The 14296-nt window shown below is 38.1% G+C and overlaps 1 protein-coding gene across 3 annotated transcripts in view; it reads right to left on the reverse strand.

Moving 5' to 3' along the window:
* Nucleotides 1-14296, reverse strand: part of LRRC36 (leucine rich repeat containing 36) — a 32686-nt gene that overhangs the window by 13726 nt on the left and 4664 nt on the right. For all 3 annotated transcript variants that reach the window (XM_068528837.1, XM_068528836.1, XM_068528835.1), the window contains exons 3-4: nucleotides 4958-5085; nucleotides 2701-2746 (exon numbers count right to left, since the gene is read on the reverse strand). In XM_068528837.1, coding sequence (XP_068384938.1) covers nucleotides 2701-2746; nucleotides 4958-5085 — 174 coding nt within the window. The remainder of the gene's footprint in view (nucleotides 1-2700; nucleotides 2747-4957; nucleotides 5086-14296) is intronic.

The raw sequence follows: 14296 nt of genomic DNA on the forward strand, positions 1-14296 counted from the left end.
CAGCTATAAAGTATTTCTCTCAGACAGGTGTATCTGTCATCTCCAAAAAGCCTCAGAGTAGGGCAAGTAGAGCATCAGACAAAAAGAGAAGTCTTTGTGCTCCTTGGGGCTTTCAGAAATTCATACGCTTGAAGGCCTTCCTGAGTTAGTCACATTAACTTTTAAAAAGTGGAACCAAGTACCTTCTATCTCTACAGAACCTTTAAGAATATCAACATTTTTACCAAGGGCCAGTCTATACAGTAGGGGAAAGATTATAGAACAATATCTTTATGTAAGAAAAAGAATCTAAGAACAAGTAATGAGATTAGGTAATTCAGACTATCCCTCCTGTTGAAGATATTTAAAAAGTGGGATGATATATGTTCTTAAAAGCATCAAAGAGCTAATAAACTAGTGAGGAATTTCTAGGCCAAAATCTAGAAAACAGCAAGAACTCATATAGGTGAGTCTAGCACTTAAAGTGACTTTTACCCTAAGGAGCTTTAGGGTGAAAGGTATAGAAGTCCAAGTTCAGGATCCATCCAAGGTAAGGAGTACGAGAAACCACCCCCTCACCCACTCCCCACATTAAGATGGAATCCTAATCAGGATACAATCTTCAAAGTAAAGGTAAACTGGAAATAAACCAGCCCTTGTACACTGGTAATCCAGGTTTGCATCATTTGGGTGGTCCAGGGAACCTCAAGCCTTGAGCCTGGATTAAGGTGATCCCAGGCTGATAGTGTCCCAGGCAACTGGTAGAAGCAAATGAAAATCTGATCTGGAAAAGATATCTTCATGTAAGACTTTAAATCATTCCTACAAATAGTTTTTAAAGTACAATAGCCAGCAAGTAGCCAAAACAAACAAACAAAAAAGGAAATAAGACAACACAAGTGAGAATGAGTAGAAAAACCAGACAACATGCACAAAAATTTGAATTAATAGATGCAGCCTATAAGATGGCTATTTTTACTATGTTTAAAGATATATAAAACAGCTGGGAAATTTCTGCTTATAAAAAGTGACCCAGCAGATTTGAAAAAGAACCAAATCGAATTTATAAAACTGAAAATAAACTACGGAGATTAAGAATTCAGAAGACAAGCTTAACAACAGATTAGACACAGCTGAAAAGAATGTTAGTGAATTTAAATATGGGTCAGAAGGAGTTATCCAGAATGCAGATCAAACCAAAGAAAGATGAAAAATATAAAAGAATAAGAGACAAAGAGGACAAAGTGAAAGAGGACATACATTTACTTAATCAAGAGTCTCAGAAGGACAAAATAGAAAAAATGGGACATAAATAATTTTTGAAGCACTTTACAGAAATAATGAGACAGAATTCACAAATTCAAGTGTAATAAATACCAAACAAGATAAACAAAAAGAAGTCCACACACCATAGTGAAATTGCAGAAAATCAAAGACAATTGGAAAATCTTAAAAGCAGCCAGAGGAAAAATAAGACAGATTATCCTTGCAGGAGTGACAAATTTCTAGCTCAGTGGTCCCCCACCTTTTTGGCACCAGGGACCGGTTTTTGTGAGAGACAATTTTTCCACAGACCTGGTCGGAGGTGTGGAGATGGTTCAGGTGGTGATGCGAGCGATGGTTCAGCTGGTAATGCAAGTGATGGGGAGTGATGGGGAGCGGTAGATGAAGCTTCGCTCGCTCGCCTGCCGCTCACCTCCTGCTGTGCAGGCCCAGGGATGGGGGGAGGGGGGGACCCCTGTTCTAGCTGACTTCTCAAAAGCAACCACAAAAGATAGAATACAGTGGAATACCTTCAATATTTTGAAAGAAATAACTGCCAACATAGAAATTTATACCCAGCCAAAATACCCTTTAAGAATGATAGTGAAATTGGGGCATTTTCAGACAAAAACTGAAAGAATTCATCACCAGTAGACACACACTAAAGAAAATTCTAAAAGATGTACTATAAGCTAGAGGAAAATTATCTCAGAAGGGAAGTCTGGGATTAAAAAAAAGAGAAGTAAAGGGACTGCCCTGGTGGTCCAGTGGTTTAGAATCCGTGCTTCCAATACAGGGGGTGTGGGTTTGACCCCTGGTCAGGGAACTAAGATCCCACATGCTGCGTGGTGCGGCCAGAAAATAAAAATTAAAAAAAAGAGCAAACAAAGTGGTAAATACATGGATAAATTTAAATGAACAATGACTTTATAAAAATAGTATCTTGTGAGTTTTAAAAATATAGAGAATTAAAATCCATAATAATAATACATAAATCAGGAGGGATTAAAAGGAGTAAATTACTTTAAGGTCTTTGAATTATCCAAGAGAAGAGTTAAGGTATTGATTAATTTTAAAGTTGAATAAGTTAAGGACACATATTATAGTTTTGGGAATAATACCAAAAGTATAGAAACAGTGGATAACTTGTAAACTAGCAGAAAGAAAAAAATGGATGAATAAAAACATAATAAATCCAAAAGAAGGCAAGAAAGGTAAAAGAAACAAGGAATAGTCAGCCAATACAAAAAGTCAAGAACAAAGGAAGTCAGAATATCCACTCTTCAACCTGAAAGACCTCACAGGTCACTAAGCATCCAGGGCAGCCCCTTATGAAAGCAGAAAATAATTCATCACGTAGTCTCCCAGGACTGAGACATCTCCATCTTCTCCCAAATCCCATCACACCTAGATTTCTCTGACTAGTGTGCAGAAAAATACTGTAAGCAAAATATTTACCATCTTCCTGGTGCTTCTCACTTGGCATCTCCCTTCTTGCCACTTCCTGCATCCAAAAAAAAGTTTCAAAGTTTAGGAGAAGGGAGTCAATGGGCATTCAGACATGAGTTTAACTAGAACAGGGAGGTTCAGAATACTTTCCTATTAGTAAGCAAGTCCATCCTTGCAAACTAGGGAAAAAGATCCTCAAGCAAAGGTCAAGATTTAAGCTTATTTTAAAATAGTCACAATACAAAGAGATTCTAGAGTTGCTTTGGAGCAAATAAGGGGATGACTTGAAAAGACAAAATATCCTTAGATGGTAAAGGACATACCAAGCAGTGAAATATTGTATTTTCTCTGCTTTAGATAACTCAGCATAGAAGTTAGATGGTACCACCTTTTCCAACTTATTTCTGCTTAAAGAACTCCCACACTTATTTTACCTCTAGTAAAGCTGAGTATCAACCATAGGAGCTACTGAGACTTTTTAATAGGCTGAAAATTAATCTAAGGCATAATTAAGCAAGGATTGATACAAAGTAGAAAGCTTTCTAGAGTTTGCTTTTTACAAAATCATCTTCAAGTATTCAGCATCTTTTTGGTAGTTATGCAGAGAAAGAAATCCTACTTCCTATTTCTTAAACTAAGAGGACATATAGCAGGCTATTCAATTTCCTTTTTTCTCACACTTCAAGAAGTAATTTCAAAGTTTTTTTAATCTAAAAAGTGCTATTTAATGTTAACTGTAGATTACAGTATACTTTGTCTCCATTTCCTTTAAAAGAATACCAACTTTTTTAAAAAATGGTAATTGAAATAGTTTCTAAATTACCCAAGTAGAATCTCCAAAAACAAAGAAACCAACTAAATGTTAATCTGTCTTTTTATAAAATGAAGGTATTATAAATTCAACCTGAAATCTTACTATCTTTTTCTTTGTACAGTGTTGATTATCCAAATTGTGGATTAATCAGAGTCTTTCCTTGTCTTCTTTTATTTATTTATTTATTTATTTGGGCCCCGTCTTAGTTGTGGCAGGCAGGCTCCTTAGTTGCAGCATGCGAACTCCTACGTGCAGCATGCATGTGGGATCTAGTTCCCTGACCAGGGATCAAACTCCGGCCCCCTGCCTTGGGAGCGTGGAGTCTTAACCATTGTGCCACCAGGGAAGTCCCTTTTCTTCTCTTCTTTCTCCTTCTGGCTACTTTCAGCAAACTTATTGCTCATAATTTATCAATAAAAATGCAGACAAAAGGAGAAGTTGAATATGAAGTAGTCAATTCTGCTTCCTGCATCATATTCATTCATATAAATAAGTAATGGACTCTCACTAATTTTTTTCTTTAAAAACTTATTTTTAATTCTTCCCTCATCTTGCATGATCTCTACCTCTTCATTGCCCACAACTTCTATGCCATCTTTACCCCTTAACTTTTCTTTTTTTATGTTTCATTGAGGAGGCAGTGCTGGGAGAGCCACCCCTGAGATGTTAAGATCCAGTAATTAAAAGGCAGAGTTAGAAAATGTAAAGAAGCCAGGTAACAGGAAATGGAGACATTGGGCAGAGAGGAGAAAACTGAAAACCAGACAAAACCTGTAACAGTTGTATCCCTGTTTGAGTGCCAAAATGCCTGGCATAAAATGTGCTAAAGTTATATGTATAAATATACTACATTTGATCAGGTACTGGGGGAGAGGGAAAGGGGAGATTGAAATTAATGGAGAAGGCCCTTTGCATCCTGTCTTGTGCTTTCCTTTTAAAGTGTCTAACATGCCTTCATCAAAAAAGTCCTCTTAAGTCAGACAGAGAAAGACAATATCATATATAGCTTATATGTGGAGTCTTAAAAAAATGATACAAATGAACTTATTTACAAAACAGAACTAGAGTCACAGATGTAGAAAACAAACTTAATTGTTACCAAGGGGGAAGGGGAGAGGGATAAATTGGGAGATCCGGATTGACATATACACACTACTGTACATAAAACAGATAACTAATAAGAACCTGCTGTATAGCACAGGGAACTCTACTCAATACTCTGTAATGACCTATACAGGAAAAGAATCTAAAAAAGAGTAGATATATGTATATGTATAACTGATTCACTTTGTTGTACAGCAGAAACTAACACAACATTGTAAATCAACTATACTCCAATAAAAATTAATTTTAAAAAGTCCTCTTAGACCTTCACAATAATTGAGAGTCCACTGGATTATTAGCATTAATCATTGACTAGTCCACAGATCAGCAGGAAAGTGAGTACATTACCTGTGTCTCCAGTGGCAAAGTGTCTAATTTCTGATCTGGTATACCATTGCCCTGGGTTACAGAAGTACTTGTTGGGGAATCTTTTACTTCCCAGTTAGGGAAGGGAATAAAAAGTCCTCTGTTTGAGCCTGTGTCAAAAGAAAAGGCATACAATGAAGCACTGACCAGACTTTAAAGGCAACATGTCATATGGAAAGATACTAGAAGAGAAGTCACAAGATTGAGAGTTAGTTCTGGTGCCACTACTTGGAGACCATGTGAACTTGGACAAACTGCTTAACCTCTCTCAATCTCTCCACTTGTAAAACAGTGATGATAAAATCTAAATTTCCTATCTCTTAGAGTTGAGGTGAGGTTAAAACAAGACAATGGATATGAAATGGTTTCATAAATTATGAAATGCTCAAGAGAAATTAAGAAGCAGGCAAATATTTTGCATACTTCTGAAGTGAATATATAATAAACTTTGACACCAAGTCAACAATCTCCAGCTATAGGGGGAGATGGCTGGAAATAGACTCCTGACATCAGGCATCTCCAGGGCTTTAATCAACAGTCTGCAGTGATTCATCATTTTAAATCAGCTTCATCATTTCAAACCAGCTTCTTTCTGCCTTGATTTCCTCATTTGTTCAAAGAAAAAGACTAATCAGGACCTATTTCATAGAAACGAATGCCAAATCCTTAGGTTTCCCAGTATTTTTTGCCTATCATTAGAGAAACAACTTTAAAAATAGAAAGGAAAAACAAACAAAAACTGTATCCTATCCTGGCCACCTCAAAAAGAGTTAGTTAGGATTTCTAGTAGATTGTAACACTTGTACAAAAGTTTTTGCATATCCTTGATTGATACTTATTAATTGCAGAATTCTGGGATTTGGGGTCTTCTGGGGGACCCATGGATGAAGATAAGAGGTTTTTGTTTAGGGAGGTTTTTTTCTCTAGTAGGATTGTATAAGAATTAAGATGGTTTCCAAAATTTGGGCCTTAGTCAAACAATGTGCTCTTCTGCTAGTTCCCATGTTCAGGCTCTGGCAACAGAAAGCTACTATAAGGCAGGGCAACTGAGAATACAGAGTGAGAATAAAGCCAGCCTTTTGAAAATCCAGCCCTTCTGTCCATTTGGAGCTCTAAAATGCTTCTTATTTCTGAGTTGCCTTTTGGGAATGAAATGTCCTACTACTTCAATACAAGATGTTCTTCCACCCTTGTACTTGACAGAACTGTATTTCTCAAAGTGATATAAGCTGTCAAAGTTTATGTTCTGTGGTTCCTTTGCAGTAGCAACACAGGAAAAACAAAACAAAACAAGGTGAAGTAGAAATTGCTGATTTTAACTTGATTCTTAGTAGAAAATTAGAATGGTTAGTAAGCTGTGACTTTGGGTTCAAGGCTCCTCTTACCCCTTTCCTACAGAACAACACAAAATTCCCAGGTGTCCAAGACCCTGCTCCATCCTGGTTTTTCTCCTACCCTGCTAATGCTCTGTTTTACATTCACAGGTTCTTTTTCTTTCAACCTACCTCTTGGTTCAAACAAATCCCCCAAGGTCCAAACTCTTTGCTGAATGCTATCATACCTTCTCTTTGGTGTCAGCTATCTCCCAAATCTGGATGACCCTAAATCTAAATCTCTTAACTCTGATCTGTCGTTTCATGTCCAGACTTAAGTTTTTTGAACTGCCCCCCAAAGAGTGCCTTATAGACAACTAAAAAGTCAGTATTTTCTTTTTTTTTTGGCCACACCGCACGTCTTGTGGGATCTTAATTCCCCGACCACGGACTGAATCCGGGCCCGGCAGTGAAAGTGCTGAGTCCTAACCACTGGACCACCAGAGAATTCACAAGTATTTTCTAAATCGAACTCATAATCTTCACTTCCAGGCCTACTTCTGCTGATGGTCCCCACTTCCATCCCTAACCCTGGTCTTAATACTGGCATTACTATTGACCCAATCCCTCAAGATAGAAACTTGTTCTTTGATGTTCTCTCACTCATCTCAAATGTCAATCAATTATCAAATTCTATAGAATCACTTTTTTTGGTGGGGGCAATCTTTATTTTAATTGAGATATAATGTACATGCCATATAAGTCACCCTTTTACAGTATACAATTCAGTGATTTTTACTGTATTCACAAAGTTGTACAACCATCACCACCTTCACTTTCCTCACCCCAAAACAAACCAAATTAACTGTCACTCTCAATTCTCTCCTCCCCACCAGCCCCTAGCAAACATCAAATAGGATTTGCTTATTCTGGACATTTCGTGTAGATGGAATAATATGTTTGACCTTTTGTATCTGGTTTCTGTCAAGTAGCATGATGCTTTCAAGATAAACATTGTAGCATGTATCAGTACTTCAATACTTTTTAGGCTGAAAAATATGCCTTATATGGATATGCCATTATTTTGTTTCTCCATTCATCAGTTGATAGACTTTTTGGCTATTATGGATAATGCTGATTTCATTCCTGTACAAGTCTTTGTGTGGACATATGTTTTCATTTCTCTTGGGTATATATCTAGCAGCGGAATTGCTGGGTCAAATGGTAACTCTAACTTTTTGAGGAACTTCTAAATTGTTTTCCAAAGAAGCTATACCATTTTCTTTTCCCACCAGAAATGTATGAGGGTTCCAGTTTCTCCACATCTTTGCTGTCACTTGTTATCTGTCCGTTTGATTCTAGCCATCCTAGTGGGTGTGAAATGGTATCTTCCTTGTGGTTTTGATTTGCATTTCCCTGCTGGCTAGTGATGTTGAACATCTTTCATGTGCTTGTTGGCTAGTTGCATAACTTCTTTAGAGAAATGTCTATTCAATCTTTTGCCCATTTTCTAATTGGGTTGTCTTTTTGTTATTGATTTGTAAGAGTTTTTTTGTATAGAATGGATACTAGACCCTTGTCAGATATATGATTTGCAAATATTGTCTCCCATTCTGTGGGTTGCTTTTTTACTTTGTTTTTTTAATTAATTAATTATTATTATTATTATTTTGGCCACACCGCGCGGCATGAGGGATCTTGTAAGTTCCCCAACCAGGGTTGGAACCCATGCTCCCTCCAGTGGAAGCACGAAGTCCTAACCACTGGACTGCCAGGGAATTCCCCAGCTTTTTTTACTTTCTTGATAGTGTCCTTTGAAGCACAAAAGTTTTAAATTTTTATAAAGTGTGACTCAACTATTTTTTCTTTGGTTGTTACACTTTTGGTGTCATATTCAAGATATACACTCACTCCTGAAAAAGATAAACTGACACCTTGCTCTGCTACATTATGACTAAGCATGTCATGTACCACAGTCAGGAAAAATCAGGAAAAAGAAACAATTTGCATTCTGAGATAATTTTTTTCTTGTCTTATACTTCAATTTATTTTCTTCTTTTTCTTCAGATGTAAAATATATCCAACACTTAATTCCAAAAGCAAATGTATTTATGACATTGTTGTCCAGCCCAGGTTTTCATACCCATTTAACCAATGTGATAGGACCATAATTCATTATCATTTTACCACTGAAAATTGTTTTATATTTTTAATGACAGAGAAATGGCTTTATAATGCTGATGCTGGTGGCAAAGAACTAATAGTTGGCTACTTCAATTACCAGTAATCTTAGATGGATGAGGCCCTGCTTCACACATTTGGCCAAAAACCTTGCAACCCATCTGAGGTAGAAACAGAGACGCACTACCCAGATCCCTTTCAAGGGGGACTTGATTTACTCTTCAGAGTGTGTCTCAGCTACAGAGAACTACCTCCTGATGTCATGCCCTTCCAGAGGCAGTCCATATGCAGTGACCAAACGGGGCCCAGGGGCAGTCCTTGCTCTAGAGCTGTCCCTCTGCTCAACTCTCCTTCCTCCCCTTCCTTTTGATATTGATCTCTAATAAACATCTTGTACCCTAGATTCCACTGAGATAAAATTTTGAGAGCAGAAATAATGGGTCTAGCACTAGCCTCCAAAATAAATGAAGGGGGGATTTCCCTGGTGATCCAGTTGTTAAGACTCCACACTCCCAATGCAGGGGGCCCAGGTTCGATCCCAGGTCAGGGAACTAGATCCCCATGCTGCAACTAAGAGTCCGCATGCCACAACTAAAGATCCCGCACGTGGCAATGAAGATCCTGCATGCTGCAACTAAGACCCAGCGCAGCCAAATAAATAAATAGATAAATATTTAAAACAAAACAAAACAAAAAAACCCAAAATAAATAAAGATTTGCCATTTCCTTTAAATTGCTTATCCCCAATGAGGACAACTTAATCCCCGACTCTTGAAGTAATATATATGATATATATTATCATATATTATTAGTATATATAAATTATAATATATATTATAGTGTATATAATATATATTAATATATGGTAGCCATTGTAGATATGATAATAATGAAAGGAAATTATAGTTTTTTCCCACCATGAACAGACTGCCTAAGTAACCTTGTGTTTTTCCCCCTTAAATATCTGATATGTATTTCATTCAAAATTCAACTCTTTGGAGTTTGGACTCCTTAGCAAAACATTGCAGGTAAAAACACTTAATGTTTTATCTCCAAGTTTTCTTTTCATATCCTCAAGGATTTTATCAATCTGTACCTCCTCATTTGCATTCACACTGCTATTATTGCCCTATGTCAGGACATGTCCTTACTATCTCCCATTGGGACTACTGTTCCAATTTAGAGTTATCTCTCTAAGTCACACATTTAATCATGCTTACCACCTAAAACACCTTTGCTACCCATTTTCAAGAGAATAAAATGAAAATGTTTAGTAAAGAGGCCCTTTGCAACTTGGCTTTAGTCAAGCACCTTAGCTCCAGTCACAAGCTGAGTCAATTTCCTAATCTGTCACACCTGTTTTTTCTACTTCTCTATGCACTGAACGCCCAACTATGTCCAATGAATTCTATTTGAATGCCTAACCTAAATGTCTCCTTTTTGTGAAGTCTTTCCCCAGGTCCCCAGTCAGTACTAACTGCTAGTGCCTCTCCCCCATAGTTCTTTATCTCTATCACAGTCGAACTCATGTCTCAGCCTGACTTGTAACCTAATAGCTATGATAAGTCTCTCTGGTGTGGGAGTATCTGAAGATCTGACACTGTTGTGTCATTTCCTAATGTGCCTAGCCTCTAACACAGGATTTTCCAGTAGATATACACTTGTTCGCTGAATTGCTCTCACATCCATTGTGTCAGAGATTGCCAGTTGCCCTCCACTATATCCTTTATTCACCTCTTAGAACCCCCAATAACATCCTTAGACTGCCAACATCTGGATTTCTATATGAGGGAGAAATGAACTTCTACCTGCCACAAAACCTTTCCTCATTTGCTCCTAGCACACCCTGAGCCTCTATAGCATACGCCCATCTACATTAGTGTTTCTCAAACTCAACATCCTCATAAACTCTGAGAATATGAATCCAGTCTGAGAAACTTCAATTTAAGAAACTCAGTGTATAAAAAGATATTTTAAAAAGCAGATTATATTGGGTGACAGTTTGGCAATTTCTTACCAAACTAAACACTTGGTATTTACCCAAAGGAGCTGAAAGCTTATGTCCCTACAAACACCTGCAAATAGATGTCTATAGCAGCTTTTTTCATAATTGCCAAAACCTGGGAACAATCAAGATGTTCTTCAGTAGGTGAATGGATGAACAAATATTCCAGATAATAATAATGGAATATTATTAAGCACTAAAAAGAAAGTAGCTACCAAGCCATGAAAAAATACGGAGGAAACTTCAATGCATATTACTAAGTAGATGAAGCCAATCTGAAAAGGCTACATACTGTACGATTCCAACTATACGACATTCTGGAAAAGGCAAAACTGTGGAGACAGGGGAAGATGGCAGAGTAAGAAGCATCTTGCATCTGTCTCCCACCTAGGCAACAACTGCACTGGCAGAATTCTGTCGTAACTATTTTGGAATTCTGGAGTCTATTGAAGACTTGCAACTTCTGGGGGAAGATGTGGAAGGTAAATAAGGGTTAATTTTGCTTAATTTCAGTTCTTAGCAAAGTAGCAGCTACCCATCCCTCATTCCTCATGCAAAAGAGTTAAGCTGGACCCTTACCTAACACATACACAAAAATTAACTCAGAATGGACCAAAGACCTAAATGTAACACCTTAAACTATAAAACTCTTAGAAGAAAACATAGGGAAAATGCTTCATGACACTGGATTTGGCAACGTGACACCAAAAGCAAAGCAACGAAAGAAAAAATAGACAAATTGAACATCATGAAAAATTAAGGGGCTTCCCTGGTGGCACAGTGGTTAAGAATCCGCCTGCCAATGCAGGGCACACGGGTTCAAGCCCTGGTCCAGGAAGATCCCATATGCCGCGGAGCAACTAAGCCTGTGCACCACAACTGCTGAGCCTGTGCTCTAGAGCCCGCGAGCCACAACTACTGAGCCCACGTGCCACAGCTACTGAAGCCCGCGTGCCTAGAGCCCGTGCTCCGCAACAAGAGAAGCCACCGCAATGAGAAGCCCGCGCACTGCTACAAAGAGTAGCCCCTGCTCGCAGCAACTAGAGAAAGCCCGCACACAGCAACAAAGACCCAACGCAGCCAAAAATAAATAAAATAAATAAATTTATTTAAAAAAATTAAAAATTTTGTGCCTCTAAAAACAATATCCACAGAGTAACAAGGCAACCCACAGAATGGGAGAAAATATTCGCAAATCATATATCTGATAAGGGATTAAGAGCTAGAATATATAGAGAACTGCTAACAGTCAACAACAAAAAAAACAAACAACCTGATTCAATAACAAAGGACCTGAATAGACATTTCTCCAAATGAAGATATACAAATGGCCAATAGCACACAAAAAAATACTCAACATCACTGATCATTAGGGAAATACAAATTAAAAATACAAGATACCACCTCACACCCATTAGGATGGCTACTATAAAAAAAACAGAAAATAACAAATGGTAAGGATGTAGAGAAATCAGAACTCTTGCGCACTGTTGGTGGGAATATAAAATGGTACAGCTGCTATGGACAACAGTATGGCAGTTCCTTAAAAAAATTAAAAATAAAATTACTATATGATCCAGTAATTTCACTTTTGGGTGCAAACCCCAAAGAAGTGAAAGCAGGGTCTTGAGAGATATGTGTATACCCATGTTCATAGCAGCATTATTCACAATAGCTAAAACATGGGAGCAACCCAAGTGTCCATCAACAAATAAATGGATAAACAAAACGTGCCACAACTAACTGAGCCTGCACTCTAGAGCCCGTGCTCTGCAACAAGAGAAGCCACCACAACAAGAAGCCCACGCACCGCAATGAAGAGTAGCCCCCACTCGCCACAACTAGAGAAAGCCTGTGAGCAGAAACAAAGACCCAACGCAGCCAAAAATAAATAAATAAAAATAAATAAATCTATTAAAAAAAAATATGGAGATGGTAAAAAGATCAGTGGTTGCCAGGGGTTAGAAGGGGAGAAAGGGATGGCTAGGTGAGCACAGAGTATAGGGCAGTGAAACTATTCTGTGTGATACTAAAATGGCAGATACATGTCATTATACATTTGCCAAATCCATAGAATGTACAACACCAAGAATGAACCCTAAAGTAAACTAAGGACTTTGGGTGATGATGTGTCACTGTAGATTCATCAATTCTAACAAAAGCACCACTCTGATGCCGATGTTGGTAATGGGGGAGGACTTGCATGTGTGGAGGCAGGAGGTATATGGGAACTCTGTACTTCTGTTCAGTTTTGCTGTGAATCTAAAGCTGTTCTAAAAAATATTCTATTTTTTAAATAGCAGACTAATACTGCAAAAGAGTATTTTTGCTTTTACATCTTTTAAATATTTTTCAAATCTGCATCAAACAAAAGCACAAAATTAAAGGGTCTCACACTGCCTATGGACCTCTAAGATATATCCCTGGACTAGGAGTCCACAACCCTGAGTTTGAGGAATACTGATCTGTATCATTCATTTGACGTTTTCATATGCATTGCCTGAAATTGTGTTACTTAGCTCTTTCATGTTTGTCTCATTATCCTAATTATGTTGCAAGTGATTCAGGGAATGGCTGCATTTTCTATTTCCAGAATATATGTTCTAGAAGATAAATTATGTGAGTTTACAAAAAAAGGAAAAGAATTTTGGTCGAGGAATCAAAAAATTTCACTAAAAAGAATGGACTTTGAGTTGGGTCATAAAGAAAGATCAGGATTTTTTTTTTTTTTTTTTTAACTAAGTTATTTATTTATTTATTTATTTATTTATTTATTTATTTATTTATTTATTTATGGCTGTGTTGGGTCTTCGTTTCTGTGCGAGGGCTTTCTCTAGTTGCGGCAAGTGGGGGCCACTCTTCATCGCGGTGCGCGGGCCTCTCATTATCACGGCCTCTCTTGTTGCGGAGCACAGGCTCCAGACGCGCAGGCTCAGTAATTGTGGCTCACGGGTCTAGTTGCTCCCCGGCATGTGGGATCTTCCCAGACCAGGGCTCGAACCCGTGTCCCCTGCATTGGCAGGCAGATTCTCAACCACTGCGCCACCAGGGAAGCCCAAAGATCAGGATTTTGATTCAAGCATTCCAAGCAGAAGGGACAGCATTAGTTCAGGGGCAGAAGAGAGAAAAAGGAAGAACTATGTGAGGAGGAGGGAGTGGTTTGGTTTGATTGAAGCATTGGATATTGTAGTTGAGAAACAGGAGATAAGGTTTCAGGGTAGGTTGAAGAGATAACCTGCAGCCACCGTTTAGAGAAGCCCTGTGGGTCAGATTAAGGACTCTTAATTCAGTAGATGAGTGGGAGTCATGCAAGTTTTTGAGCAGGCAAGTATAATAATCACAGCTGAGTTTTAAGAGAATGAAAGAAGAGACTGGGAGGCAGCATGGTGTAATGTTTAAGAGGACTTTGATGACAGATGGACTAGAGTTTGCATCCCAGCTCTACCACTTACTGTATAATTAGAGCAAGTTATTTCACCTCTTTGGGCCTCAGTTTCCTCATGTGTAAAACAAGGATAATTATAACCACCTTCAAGATTGTTGTGAGGATTAAATGAGATAATACACAGGGCCTGGCCCAGAGTCTATACTCAGTAAATGATAGGCATGCCTGTTAAGAGACTATTAGGAAAGGGAAAAGAAGGCTTGTTAATTGTGAATCATAGTCTAAGGTATGAACATTCAGCTGGACTTTAGGGGAGGGGCAGCATCAAACCCTGCTCTGGTTCTGAGCCTCAGTAATGGGAAAGTGGTGGTAACACTAATGAAACTCTAAGAGCTGTTTAGGGCTGGAGGAAAGGGGTTCATTTGGTTTTTAAACAT

The sequence above is a fragment of the Eschrichtius robustus genome, chromosome 19 (assembly GCF_028021215.1).
Source record: "Eschrichtius robustus isolate mEscRob2 chromosome 19, mEscRob2.pri, whole genome shotgun sequence".
NCBI classification, from domain to species: domain Eukaryota; kingdom Metazoa; phylum Chordata; class Mammalia; order Artiodactyla; family Eschrichtiidae; genus Eschrichtius; species Eschrichtius robustus.